Source organism: Triturus cristatus, chromosome 2_1 (genome assembly GCF_964204655.1).
Source record: "Triturus cristatus chromosome 2_1, aTriCri1.1, whole genome shotgun sequence".
Taxonomy (NCBI): Eukaryota; Metazoa; Chordata; class Amphibia; order Caudata; family Salamandridae; genus Triturus; species Triturus cristatus.
Genome location: NC_140581.1, coordinates 1,118,937,182 through 1,118,951,145, shown reverse-complemented (window position 1 = coordinate 1,118,951,145; position 13,964 = coordinate 1,118,937,182). Strand labels below are relative to the sequence as shown.

Genomic DNA, 13,964 nt, shown 5'->3' with positions numbered 1-13,964 from the left:
TTCAATACAATATTAATAATAGAAAAAGCTTCCTGATTTTTCGTTCTCTCCCACCCAGTCTGCACACAGAGCGCAACTTTCCTTTTTTTGTGACTCTAGCAGAATCTGTGGCATTCTACAAGCTTCTACATTGATCAAACCTGAAAACACAATGTGGAGACCTGTTGTGTTTCTTGAATGCCAATCTAAAAGAAGCAAAGAAAGACTTGGCTGTCGAACAAAGGAATAACAAGTTCTTACCTTCTTTAACAATCATTATAGTGGATATGCTGTTTTGTAGAAAATTTCTTAACGCCTTACCTCCTTCCCCAGACGTTTTTCTAAAAATGTTCACTATCAGCACTCCGCTGTGGTACACTGTGATCTATTTTAATACATCTGTCTTTTTAGTCTGCACCCAATGGGATGCAAAAAAGTATGGGAGCAGATGTGAGTATAACTCACACTGAATATAGGATGGATATGTTCTAAGGAAAAGATATCCAAAGAAGGAAAGGTAAAAAGGAAGAGAGGTGGGGGCACAACAATGTTGTGGACGAAAACCCTCACTCACCCGAGGGTGACATGCTTCATCATTGGGTTCCTCTAACACATGGGGACCGCAAGGTACCCCATGTGTGCTACAACTTCCCCGAGGGGGAAGGAGCGGGAGTGTAAGGCACGTAGTGTTATCAATACCTCAATGGGGCAATGAGGGGCAGAGTGCAAAAAAGGAAAGAAAATGTGAAGTGGTGTATTAAAAACTAACTCTGTAGGGGCAACAACTTTATTCTTCCATCCTACGGGATAATAGATAAAAACAGGTGATGTAGAGTTGGAAACAAATACCCTATTGATTGGTCATCATGTTTCTGCCTTGGTGACAATGTAGTTCTAGGCATTCGTCAGGACCAGTATATAGCAGTCACTCTGCTTACATAATTAGTGTAAAGTGATAAAAGGGAGTGAAATGATACTTAGGCCACAATTCTTGACGCTCAACCGTGGTATCAGTCAATACAGTTGGTCAGAAGGCACTGTAAAAATAATACAACATTTCAGAATTAAAATGAAATATAATATCACCAAAGTGCACCTTCACCTTTCATTTCAACATGCCTGGTATGGCATAAAAGATCTTACCTAAGATGAAAGTTTTAAGTCCAACTCAACCGTCTACAGAGTCTCTCTCCATTGCGATTCCTGTAGTACGAATTAAAAGTCAATATTAATTAAAACAATATAGTGTGGCCATATAGAAAAAAGACCAGCATCGGAACTATTGTGTTAGCATCTGTAAGAGTGGATGTCACTACAATAGCCATCAGCAAAGTGTGACTAAACATAGCGTTAAATACTGTACTTTGGTTAAAAACCGACCCTCCATATAGTATCATGTATATCTGAGGGACAATACTAACAAAAACGCTAGATGCTGTGTAAATGGAGCAGGTCATGCGTCAAAGAAGATAATATTAGAGAGTGCATTATGGGTAAAAACAAAGCTTGTTCATGTAAGTGAAAGTAGGTCATATACATACGTTATATGCTACGTGCCTGCTGTCAGAAAACTAAATGCCTGATGTCAGATAACTAAATACATCCGTATCCCTATTATAATCGCTAGGAGCAACCGCTCACCTTGGATATCGCTGCGGCATTCACGGTAGACTCTGGCTGGAGTGCCGAGCGGCTTATCTACTCTCGTATATGTATTCGTACACGAGGCATTAGCGTAAGGAAATGACGTATAGCCGTTACGTAAACGTAATTGCGATCTTCCATTCAGTTGCCATGGTGATTAGGAACACAACAATGCGGACTGCTCAGATGTCAGGACAAACGGACTTGCTATTAAAATTTGGCGCAAGGCCTAGGAATTAACTGAAACAGAAGCGTAACTAACAATAAAATAAGGTCCAAACTTCAACAAGGCACGAAGCTCCAAATTGCATCAAAAATTAAAATAAAGCTAAAATAAAATAACGAAATATGAGCCCAAATGGTGTAATCATTCTTAAGTGATCCATAGTAGTAATTAATTGCGTCTACTATGTTTCAATCTCCCTATATGTCGGTAATATCTAGCAAAGGGGGGTAAGACTACCTCACAAAAAGGGGGTATGATTCAAAACAAGTACAGAATCAGGTGATATGTAGAAAGTGCTCCTGTAATATCTAATAGTGTAACACAAATAATGGGTTGGAAGGACATGAAAAGAGGTTTGCAGCTGCATGCCATAATGTACATATCCTAGATGGTTATTGTATATTGTATATTATCATGAAAAGGAGTTGTTCTTTTTATCTGCTAATTGTTACAGAATCTGAAATGGGTAATATAAATTTGCAGTGTCTTCCTTTAAAACTTGGCTGTTTCTGAAAACCATGGCAACACTTAAAATCTTCACATTCGAAACAGAAGCCATCAGCTCTTTCACAGGCATGGAGACATCGAGCACCTGTGGCTCCTAGATTAATAGTCAAGCCTCTTAAATGTTGGGATGTTTCACACTGATGGGACTGGAGCGGAATATTTTCAATATAACAATATAAACAAAATATGGACCATTCGATTTGTAAGTTCCCAATTAAGGCCCATAGAATATTTCGAAGGCGGCAAGAGATCCGGGAGATTATTTTAACATTTTTTATAGATACCTTTGATTTTTTTATGCTAACTGCTCCCAAAGAAAGCATTATTTTTAAGATTTGAAAAAAGAGCCATAAAAAACATCCACACAATTAACTTTTTGTGAAACTAATTGGTATTGAAGGAAGTAATGCTAGTTTTTTTTGCTACTTTTCATATTCTAATTTAGAGAAAAATGAAAAGGTGCATTTTAACCCACCTCTTTATGATAGACCAGTCTAGATTGAATACTGTTACAAGTGCATGGTCCAACGGCATGGCAGCTGATACTACTTTAGTGCCCAGACAGCATGGGAAGAATCCAGTTCAGCCACTGCTTTACCTTTAAAAGCAGTAAGAAAGTTTATTATGCATGATTAATAAAAACTGTTGCTTAAACATAACATTAAACAAATGTATTCACACAAATTATACATGATTTTAAAAGGAATAAAACCCACAATATAGTACAGGCTGCTTAAGATAAAACTTTGAGCGGTCAAGCAATAAGTAAAAATCAATTGCCCCAAATAATCCTCCATGGATTCATCTTGTAATGTAATATAAATGCCAAGAGAAGTGAATTTAAAACACGTGTTTACAAAAAAGGGCTGTTTTTCTCATAAATTTGTGTTCGATAATCCGGAAGGGGCTTATCAGTCAAAATGTGCTGTTATTGTTCTTGTTCCCCCAGATCTTGTCCCTAGACCAAGTAAAGCTGCAGCTTTCTACTGGTTAAAGTGGCAGTGCATCTGGTATAAAACGTATGTTGTGCAATTTACGCTGTGCAAAGTAGTCCTTTGAAAGAATAATTTCAGATTTGTGTGAATAATAGTCACTTGTGCAGCTTGCCAATTTTAACAGCATTTTGTAGCTCTCTGATTAAAAATGCGATGTGCATAATGCATTAAAAGGCGAGGTTTTCAAGGTTTTCGAAGTAATTGTAACAGCCTGTTCTGGTTTAGCATGGGGGATATGCCTTGGTGTTAAAATACGCGTGACGATGTTACATTTTGGCAATCTTTGTTAATTTACTCACTTGTTCTTTCATTGCAAGGTGGCAGTTGGGCCAGTCTCCTGTCTACTGTTTTGAGAAATCATGTGAAGCTGCAGTTTAATTGTGTGGCAGTTGAATCAAAACATGCCAACACCGCCTATCTGCAAGTCCAAATGCCTTTTTGATTGAAGATGGGGCAGAGCATTGAGCGTCGATCATTCAGTAGGCTTGTAAAAGTGCAAATTGTGTGAAGAAGGTCTTCTCTTCCATTACCACATAAGCGACAATTGTTGACTCCTGGTTTTGTCCTCCATGGAGGTAGATGAGGAAGAATTGGAGGTATGCCCAGGCGGTGCTTGGCTTCCTATACAGCATCTTTCAATAATGATAAGGCCATGATATTAGTAGTTTTTCCTATACGTTCGCAGAAGCCAGTCTGGTTTATTGGTATGATGGACTTAGCTTGTAGCCCAAGATGTGAGTTCTTCCAGGATTACCCCTGTGTAGTATTTTGCGTAATTTTCAATCAAGGCGATAAGGCAGCAGTTTTTTGCTTTGCCCTTGTCGCCCTGCTTATAAATTGGGGAGATTGTTGATCCCTTCCAGTCTTCAGCAATTGTTTCATTCTAAAGTACCTGTTTGTAGACTGATACCAAGACTTTACTCCAATGCAAGAGATCTTGCTTAGACAAAATGGGTGGAATCTCCTTGGGGCCTGGGGCTCCTTCCAGCCTCCCTTTTGGTATTTGCCTCTTGATTTGCTTTAGCGTGATGTTGAAAGGTTCCTCCACAGTAATTGGAGGTGAAGCGTTTTCCGATGTTTCTTTTCCAGCATTGGTTTTAATATTACTGCATGTAATACCTAGGTGTACATCGTCCCCTGATATTGCACAAATCTTTCTTGTTCTCTATTCCCCCTTGATCAGGGCTGTTGAAGTGGTCGTGCAAGAACTCCACCCAGTCTTCCTCTGATAATTGGAGTTTGTTGTTGTATAGGAAGGACGCTGTAGGGTGTTGATTGTTCGCCAGAACTGGGTGTTGTTCTTGCTCTTTGAATCTTGTAGCAGCCTTGCCCACAAATTTTCATTTTCTTGCCTCATTTTATTCCTTTTTATTTTTTTTAAATTTGCCTTAAGTTTTCTCAGTTCTCCCTGCAGAGTGGGCTCTTGCGGATGCCTGCAGAGTTTCCTTAAGGTTTGATTTATGGAGGGCCTAAGTCATTTTAGCTTAGGAGTGTTGTATTTGCAATTGATCTCCTTGCTAGTGAACCTTTTTTGGTGCCAACGTCAGTGGTGAATATAAAGGACGGGGACCTCACTGGGCTTTGCAGTGCTGATGATATCACGGAGGTCAGGTCTCGGAAATCTTCAGCCCGGCAAAGCTTTCCTTAGGCTGCTAGGTGTATGAGCATTAGCACATGTAAAGCTCCTGGCTGCCTGATATTGTGAATGTTTGTCAGGCTGGCCTTTGCTCAGTCTGTCAGTTACTCATTATGCTTTGGTAAAGGGAGGTGTGTAGCCCTGGTACCCATAATGATGGACCTCCTCTGCTTGAAAGATAAACAATTTGCTAGTGGCTGATAAGCCTCCAGCATTGTAAAGAATTACAGTGAGTCAGAGGAATTCGCCTAGCAAAAATACATTCAAGATTACTCATTCAAGACTAGATAGCTGTGAACAAGCTTTTGGATCAAAGGGCAGAATTGTTTTTGTAACCTTTTAATTTGTCTGTTTTATTTTTTCTTCCTGCCTTTTTTTCTCACCTTCCTTTTTTAATGCTATTTAATTTCCAATTTAATTTTTTCATCTTATTTTTTAATTAAAATTTAAACTGGGATTGAATGACATGTAAGGCCTTCTTTGCAGCAGTGATTGACCTAAACTATTTCATTTGTAGAAAAACAAGTGAACAAAAATCAAGCGTCTGGTGACCCAGAGAAAGGAGATTTGGAACCGAATCATATGCCTTCACCACTTCAAGACAGCAGTGAAAAAAGCCCAGTCCTCAAGTCATATCCGTCTCAAAATGAGGAAGAAGCTTCTCCCTTTGTTTCTAAAAGAGGACGTGTACTGAAACCTGCAGCGGCTTGGTGGGTGATAAATCCAGAGCAGGATTTGATATGTCCATCTCAGGAAAAGAAAACAGTGTCAAGAAAACTCTCTGAGGCTTTCTCAAAAAGTAAGCTATTATTGTTTTGTTATGCTCTGTACCTGTTGTAAATTGGCTCTTTCTCCTAGGATAAGTGTAGTTCTGTCAAAAAAGAGTCTCTGATAAAAAAATGTTTTGATCATCCTGGTTAACCCAGAATCCCCCATCCCATGTAAACTCAAAAAGAAAGTGCACGAAAAGATAAAGGAAAGTCTGTTGAGCCTCCGTGCTCTCTTTTTCAGTATTTAATTCCTGTCTTTGCTGTATCCCTTCACTTCATTTAGTATACTTTTTGTCGACCAGAGACTTTGGCGTTGAAAGTTGAGTCCAGCCTCTCCAGTGCTGTACACTGCTCTTGTCTTGGCTATATCTTCATCTCATTAAAGCCAGAAGATGTAACAGAGGAACATTCCAGTTCTCAGTATGCATTCTGTCTGCTAATTCATAAACTGTGGAATATTTCCTTACATATATAGTGTAGGAAAGTAGGAGCTGCTTTCATGGTTACCCCATTTTTTGCTGGTGTCATTCTGTTTTTTTGACTAGTCTGACTGGGATCCTGCTAATCAGGACCCCAGTCACTGTCAATATAAGTGAAATAAGTTCACTTATATCTGACGTCACTGCACTTAAAATCAATAAGTCACTCCTAAGGGAGGCCCTTCAATCCTGTAGGCAGGGTGTTTGGTTCCAAGTGTGATGGTGTCCTGCATGAGCAGGACACCCCCTACAAACCCAGGAGTCGATCCTCTAGGCTTTCTAAGTGTGGTCAGCCCTTTTCTACATATAGTGGTCATCAAGTCAATTACGATATGTCTAACTATATACTGGCTGCTCCGAAACTGGTTATGTTTGGTATTAAACATGTTGAAATCCTACCGATTCCGATGTTGGATCCCATTTACTGGAGGGCTCCCATAGGGAGCCCCCCTGTATTCCCGGTACCAGGCTTTCAGGGTCTAACAGCAAACTAGTGCTGCTGCTGATCACAGACACAACTCTGCCTTCCTGCTGCTGAGCCAGGTTCGAGCAGGGGAAGGCAGAACAATAGGTTTCTTGTTGCAGAGAAATATAACCACCTCCCAAACAGGACTTAGTGTATTGGGCTGGGGTGGGGGCACTTGCCAGCGTCACCAGACTGCTTTAAAGGGCACATTTTGTGCCCTCCTTGCATACTCCAGTTGAAACCAGTTTGGGGAGCCATTGTCTCACTCTCTGGTGCGAAACTGGACGAAGGACATGGAAGTATCCTCCCCTCTGTCCAGCCTCTCCCCTGGGAGGTATCCCTGAATTTTCCCAACACTTTCCTTGGGGTTCTTAAGGGCTTACCTGTGGATGGCTCTTCAGATTCGTCGTGGGACAAGATTCAGATCCGAAACCACTTCATCTTCAACGGTCCGGTCACTGCTGTCTTCATTGGACTTTGCTTTGGGACCCGAGACTGCATCTGGAAGACTCCTGCTAATCCTAGTTTCATCGTTCTGCCACTCTTCTGTGTCGTCTGTACCTGTGCTCCAACCAGATTCTTCTCCAGGCCTGTGGGCATCAAAGACATGCGATGTAATCTCCCTTGAATTGTAGGTGTCACTCCCCTGCATCTGCAGGCAGAGCAGTGAAGCTGAAGGGTGTGCTGCTCCTTAGCTCCCACGTACTCCGAAAGGTTCACCAACAAAGGTGGTGGTTCTGCAACTCCCTCGAGGCCTGCACTGTTGTCTCAGCAAGTTTGAAGACGGTATCTCTCGTCGGAACCATTGAAGCAGTACCCCTGTGCACCGCGTCAACCTGCCTTTTCCAAGGCTTGTTGTGTCTCTTCTCCAGAGATCTTTGGCCTCCAAGAAGCTCCAGCCTCCAGCCACTCCTGCTACCAAGATCTTCGTCCTCACTGCATCCTCTGCAATGTGGGCCTACATCCTTGGTGAGCTGCTTGCGGTCCTATTGTGTCTCCTGTGTCTTCGGCCTGTGGGCCCTTTCAAGGGTCTTATTTTGCTCCGGTGGGATCCCCTGCTTGCTCGGGGCCTGCTCTGAATCTCCAGCACCTGGTGAGTTCCTTAGCCCCTGCTGGTCCCGACACTGCACCTTCTTTGTTTTCCTCCTCTGTTGCTTCTGCCAAGGCTTGTTGGTGCTCCCGCCTGACACCGACCCCATGGTTCTCGACTTCTGACGTGGGACAGCTCGTGAACGGCTCCAGGTCTTCCACAGCGTCGCCTGGTCCTCACAGCTGCAGCAACAAGGTCACTGTCAACCCTCCTGCATCTTCCGTCATTGGTCTTCCATGCGTCCTTGTCACTCCTGATGGCATAGACTCAGTCTCCTCTGGTTGCAGTTACTCCTCTTCAACAATTCCCTTTTGGATTCCACCTGACTCTTTCACCTTCTTCGGCAGCGACATCTTCTCTGAAGTCCTCCATTGCGATTTACAGCAGTTTCCGACGTCACTTCACACCTTTGCACCTGATTTCCCTGGTGTAAGTATCCTGGGGTATCCACGGTTGGGCTCACTCTCCAATTTTCCCTCTTCCACGTGATTTATTCAGGGTTTCTCAGAGAAGGGTCCTCCTTCTTGAAAACTGCAACCGTGACCTCCCTTTGAGTTGCATTTAGTACGTGGCTGTGTTTCCACTCTGCACATGACCTCCGTTGGGGTCCTCGGTACTCACCTTGGGTGGTTCCTTGGTCCCTAGTTACCACTTAGAGAGCTTTCTAAGGTTATCTAAGACCACTAAAATCACCATAAGGGTTGTCTAGATTAGTGCATGGTGCTTCACTTAAATAAGTGTGTACCATATACTAAGCCAACCTCTTACAAATAAGATCCCCATAACTCTTTTTCAATACAGTTTATCTGATAGAGACTTATAGCTACAAATTCCTTACTGTAGAACTCCCCAGGCGTCAGGCTGGATCCGAAAACGTTTGCTCAAGCAAGACCTATTACGCCCACCGTTGGGTGGCTCCATTCAGCTCCGCTTGAAGTTGTCTGCATCGTTATCATCGGTTACGACGTCGCGGTCTCCTGTATAGGCGCCACCCAGGCACATGAATGTCAGTTCTTTTCTTTCCATGACATTTAAGTGCCGATCAGGGAAGAGCTACCCGTCTGTTGCTTTTTGACTGTTTTTTTTGTAACTTTTTGTCTGCTCCAAAACTTTTTTCATTGTTTGTCGAAGGATGTAATAGTGGAAGATCATGTTTAAACAGTGTGGTGCCTGTCACTGTGTCATGTCTAATAGCGTTCCCCACCTTGTCTGCCTCTTTGGTGTCTTGAGTGTGAACACGACTCGAAATCGTGCTCGTACTATCGGGCCATGGCTCCGAAGGCCTTGTGGGAGCAGGCTGTGCAGCTCCCTGCAGCGCAGCAGTTGACACCATCCAGCGAGACTCCGCGGAAATCCCAGTCCCGATCGAAGGAGAGAAGGTCACAGGACCGCTCCTGGAGCCCCAAGTTCTCTTCCTCCCAATCAAGGTCCTCGGGACATTTAGGGAAGAGTCACAAGAAAGGAATATCAAGAGGACTTCATCTTTGCCTCGACTGTTGTCCGTCAACGAACGAGGTAAGGAGCAATGCCGCTCTAGGCACTGTTCTGCGGAGCCACGGTCAACTTCTCTCCTCCCTCCTTTTCTGGAAGCCGGAGTGATTCCCGATCAGATTAAAGAGTTTTTCAAGGCCATACGCCGCTTATTTGAGCGGTCCGACTCCGCAAGGCTCGAAGGCTCACCAGAAAAGATGAATGTTCCACTGTGACCTCCCGACCCTTCTCCATAATGCACCATCAAATGGTAAGTAGTCTCCGCTGGCCCAGAAGGTCCATGAATGAGGGGTGAGAAGCTCTGTATACCCTCTCCAAAACAGCTGCCAGTGCTTCGGCACTTTCTCTAGTTCATGATTCGCAACCATTCAGGTGAGAAAGTAGGGTAGGGAGGTGGGGTGCGGAGACGTGCCAGACCGCGAGTCAGCGGGCTGCAGAAGGGCTACCCCAGGAGGATTCTCTTCTCATCACTCCCAGCCCATTACAGGTTCCACTCGGCAGAGCCCCAAGAATTCCAAATTATTCGGCTGCTATCTTGGACACAACCCTGAGGATTCTTGTGGAAAGAAATTCACATTTCTGTCCCATGGGAACCTTTATGATTACCAACTGCCGCTGTGACAAAAAAGATAATCCCTCTTTTCAAGTCCTGCTCAGATTGCAACCAATGAAGATGTATGCAGACTAATCACACCATAAGTGAATTTATCAGGTTTATAAATCTCAAAAGGTGTCTCGCTGTAACATACCTTAGCCCTTTCTAAGAGAAGGGGGTCAAAAAGGGTGAAGAACCGCTTGTGCTAAAAGTGATGCGAAAGTACGCCTCCTTTGACGACCACCTCACTAGCAATGTGTTCTCTGACAGTTTCCCTTCGAAGATAGTACCATCGACGTTCAGGCCCTTGTTGATGTCAACACAGTAAACGGAAATACCCTAGTCCACTACACAAGTCAAATCATCGTTGAAGACATAAACTCACCTGACACCCTCATCAACTACAACTACTACTTCGATGAGGTAAAATGCATTTTCCTGCACTTTTTTCCCCCATTTCTCCTTTAAGATTTACAGATTCCTGCCAGTAGATACTTTGGACCCTGAGGTGGAGTTTTACAGCAGTTGCCAAAAACAGATATCAGACTAAGTTCTTTCTAATTAATTCAACAAACATTTTAACAACCCAGACTGTCCACCAGCTGACCACCATAAGACAAACCTTAATTTTCCAAAAGACAAAGTGATTTTATGAGCCAACTTGAAATCATTCCCAAGATCCCATCAGACTCTCATTTACATTAAGCAGTCATTGTGCGTTCCTTTTTCCCCAACCCACCATTCAGTTCAGTAGAAAGATTATTGCATTGGGTAGATTTCAGCAGTTGCATCACATTCTACTGGGGCAACATTAATGTCTTCCTTATTTCTGATCAATGATGTGCTTCTTTCAGCTACCCAGGCAGTGGCGTCCCATTGTCGAAACAGAGAATTGGTTGGTGGTTCAGTCTGCATTACCTTATGTGACACCAAAGCACAGCACCAATTTCAAAGCAAAGTCAGGGCACATTCTTCAAAATGTATGGCAGCGATAGCCACGCATTATGTGAGAGTGCTGCTAGAGGACACTTGCTGTCTAGCACATAGAAAAGCAGACACACTTTCACCCAGCCGGAGTGTAAATGCTATGTCGACTTGTCAGTCAAGTAGTTCTAAGCAGCCTAGTTCCTAAAAGGTGAACCTGATCCTCGCTTCGCAAACTGTTTACTATTTTGATTCATTCATGTGAATCTATTAACAATCCAGTGGCAGAGAAGAAATCACATGCCTCTAGCTTCATTTCTCCCATTTATGTAACGTTCATAGATTCACATGCAACCCTCCTCCCGAGATAAAAACTCACTTCTATAAGGAATGCCCTTTAACTTGTGCTATGACAAATTAGCTTTGGTGGCACAAGGGTGGCTAAAGAGCGCAGCACTCCACTTAGTGCTACTAAACCACCACTATTTTAATCATGTGAATCTATTAAAAATCCAGGGCCGGATAAGAAATGATTTGCCTCTAGCGCCATTTCTCCCATTTAGGTATCGTTCATAGATTCACATACGACCCTCCCCCTCAGAGACAGAGTCACTTCTATAAATAAGCTTTAGTGGTACTAAGGTGGATAAAAAGCTCATCACTGCACTTCTTTGGTTGATATTTTTTGTTCTTAATGAGGTGGAAGTGCAACTAAACAAGCACTAGTTTTAGGCCTGTTACCCCTTCTAACACTGTTTACTTCTGTATAAAGGTGCCAGAGATTTCTAGCCTGACGATTAAATGATTCAAGCATGACTCTATAAAAGATGCCAAGGCTGGTGAAGATACAAATAGGTAAATAATTCCACTTCGGCTACTCATCCTTACATTTGTTTTTCAGAGTTTTACTTGAGCCAGTTGCCTCTCTTTTCTCTAAATAATGTTAGTCTGCAAGGTGCCGCTAATCAGGCTAACAGTGGGGATTTCTTGCATCCTTCTTTCTCATTTCGCAACTGATTGTGAATTAACTTTAGCAGCAGTCAGCAATGGGGAAGTCTTCTCTATAGAATATGATCACTTCATTCTGGGGTTGTTTCTGTAATGTAAAGGATTTCTCATAAGTATTTGTTCACTCTTTGTCACTGGACAGACTCAAGCATTTCTAGTTTGGATGGGAACCTGATTTGTTTGGCTCATACTGCAGTGCCTCTCTGAAAAGAGGCTTGAACTTTGGTGTTGGTTTCACCATGTCGGTCTGTTACAAATCTAGACCTTTAGTAGCTCAATAATTGTATTCATGGAAAATGTACAGCACTATTGAAAAGAACCTTATCGCCGCGGCCAATGGTAATGGCTTCATCCATTGAACATTCACGAATGTTCTTTCTGAAACATTACTGGTTGTGGTACTAGTTTTGGGTGTGGATGAAGCCTTACAGAATGTGCATATCCTAGATAGGTATTGTATATTATCATGTAAAGGATCTGTTAGTTTCTCTCCCCATTGTTACAGAATCTGAAAAGGGTATTACAAATTATCAGTGTCTTCCTTTAAAACCTGCACTCTATTTGTTTACTCTGTTTTGTAACTTATACTTCTTAATTACAACTTTTTTACATAAATATCATTGGTACAATGGCTATTTCTAAAAACCATTGCAAAACTTTAAAACTTAACATTCGAAGCAGAAAAAGCCATCACCTCTTTCCCAGGCATGGAGACATCGAGCACCTGTGCCTCCTAGACTTACAGTCACGCCTCTTAAATTTTGAGATGTTTCACACTTATGGGACTGGAGCGGAATATTTGCAATATAAACAAAATATGAACCATTCGATTTGTAAATTCCCAATTAAGGCCCATATAATATTTTGAAGGCGGCAAGAGAACGGGGAGATTATTTTAACATTTTTTATAGATACCTTTGATTTGCTTATGCTAATTGCTCCCAAAGAAAGCATTATTTTTAAGATTTGAAAAAAGAGCCATAAAAAACATCCACACAATTAACTTTTTGTGAAACGAATGGGTATTGAAGGAAGTAATGCTAGTTTTTTTAGCTACTTCTCATATTCTAATTTAGAGAAAATGAAAAGGTGCATTTTAACCCACCTCTTTATGATATACCAGTCTAGATTGAATACTGTTACGAGTGCATGGTCCAACGGCATGGCAGCTGATACTACTTTAGTGCCCAGACCGCTTGGGAAGAATCCAATTGAGCCACTGCTTTACCTTTAAAAGCAGTAAGTAAGTTTATTATGCATGATTAATAAAAACTGTTGCATATACATAACATTACACAAATTAACTCACACAAATTATACATGATTTTAAACATAAAACTTTGAGCGTTCAAGCAATAAGTAAAAAGTAAAAATCAATAGCCTCAGGTTTTGAACAGATAATCCTCCATGGATTCATCTTGTAATGTAATGTAATATAAATGCCAAGAGAAGTGCATTTAAAACACGTGTTTACAAATAAGGGCTGTTTTTCTCATAAATTTGTGTTCGATAATCCGGAAGGTGCTTATCTGTCAAAATATGCTGGTATTGTTCTTGTTCCCAGGAAAGAAAGTACGAAGTTCCTATGTGAGAGAAAGGTAAGAGTTTTAGATTGTTCTTGTTCCCCCAGATCTTGTCCCTAGACCGAGTAAAGCTGCAGCATTCTACTGGTTAAAGTGGCAGTGCATCTGGTATAAAACTTATGTTGTGCAATGTACGCTGTGCAAAGTAGTCCTTTGAAGGAATAATTTCAGATTTGTGTGAATAATAGTCACTTGTGCAGCTTGCCAATTGTAACAGCATTTAGTAGCTTTTTGATTGAAAATGCGATGTGCATAATGCATTAAAATGCAAGGTTTTCAAGGTTTTCAAAGTAATTGCAACAACCTGTTCTGGTTTAGCATGGGGGATATTGCTTGGTGTTAAAATGCGCGTGGCGATGTTACTCTTTGTCAATATTTGTTCAGTTACTCACCTGTTCTTTCATTGCAAGGTGGCAGTTGGGCCAGTCATCTGTCTACAGTTTTGAGAAATTATTTGAAGCTGCAGTTTAATTGTGTGGCAGTTGAATTAAAACAGGCCAACACCGCCTATATGAATGTCCGAATGCCTTTTTGATTGAAGATGGGACGGAGCATTGAGCGTCGATCATTC

At 41.9% G+C, this 13,964-nt stretch overlaps 1 protein-coding gene across 5 annotated transcripts in view; it reads left to right on the top strand.

Annotated features, from left to right (window-relative positions):
* Positions 1–13,964, top strand: part of CENPC (centromere protein C) — a 1,046,742-nt gene that overhangs the window by 501,337 nt on the left and 531,441 nt on the right. For all 5 annotated transcript variants that reach the window (XM_085636509.1, XM_085636507.1, XM_085636508.1 and 2 more), the window contains one exon: positions 5,505–5,786. In XM_085636509.1, the coding sequence (XP_085492635.1) occupies positions 5,505–5,786 (282 nt within the window). The remainder of the gene's footprint in view (positions 1–5,504; positions 5,787–13,964) is intronic.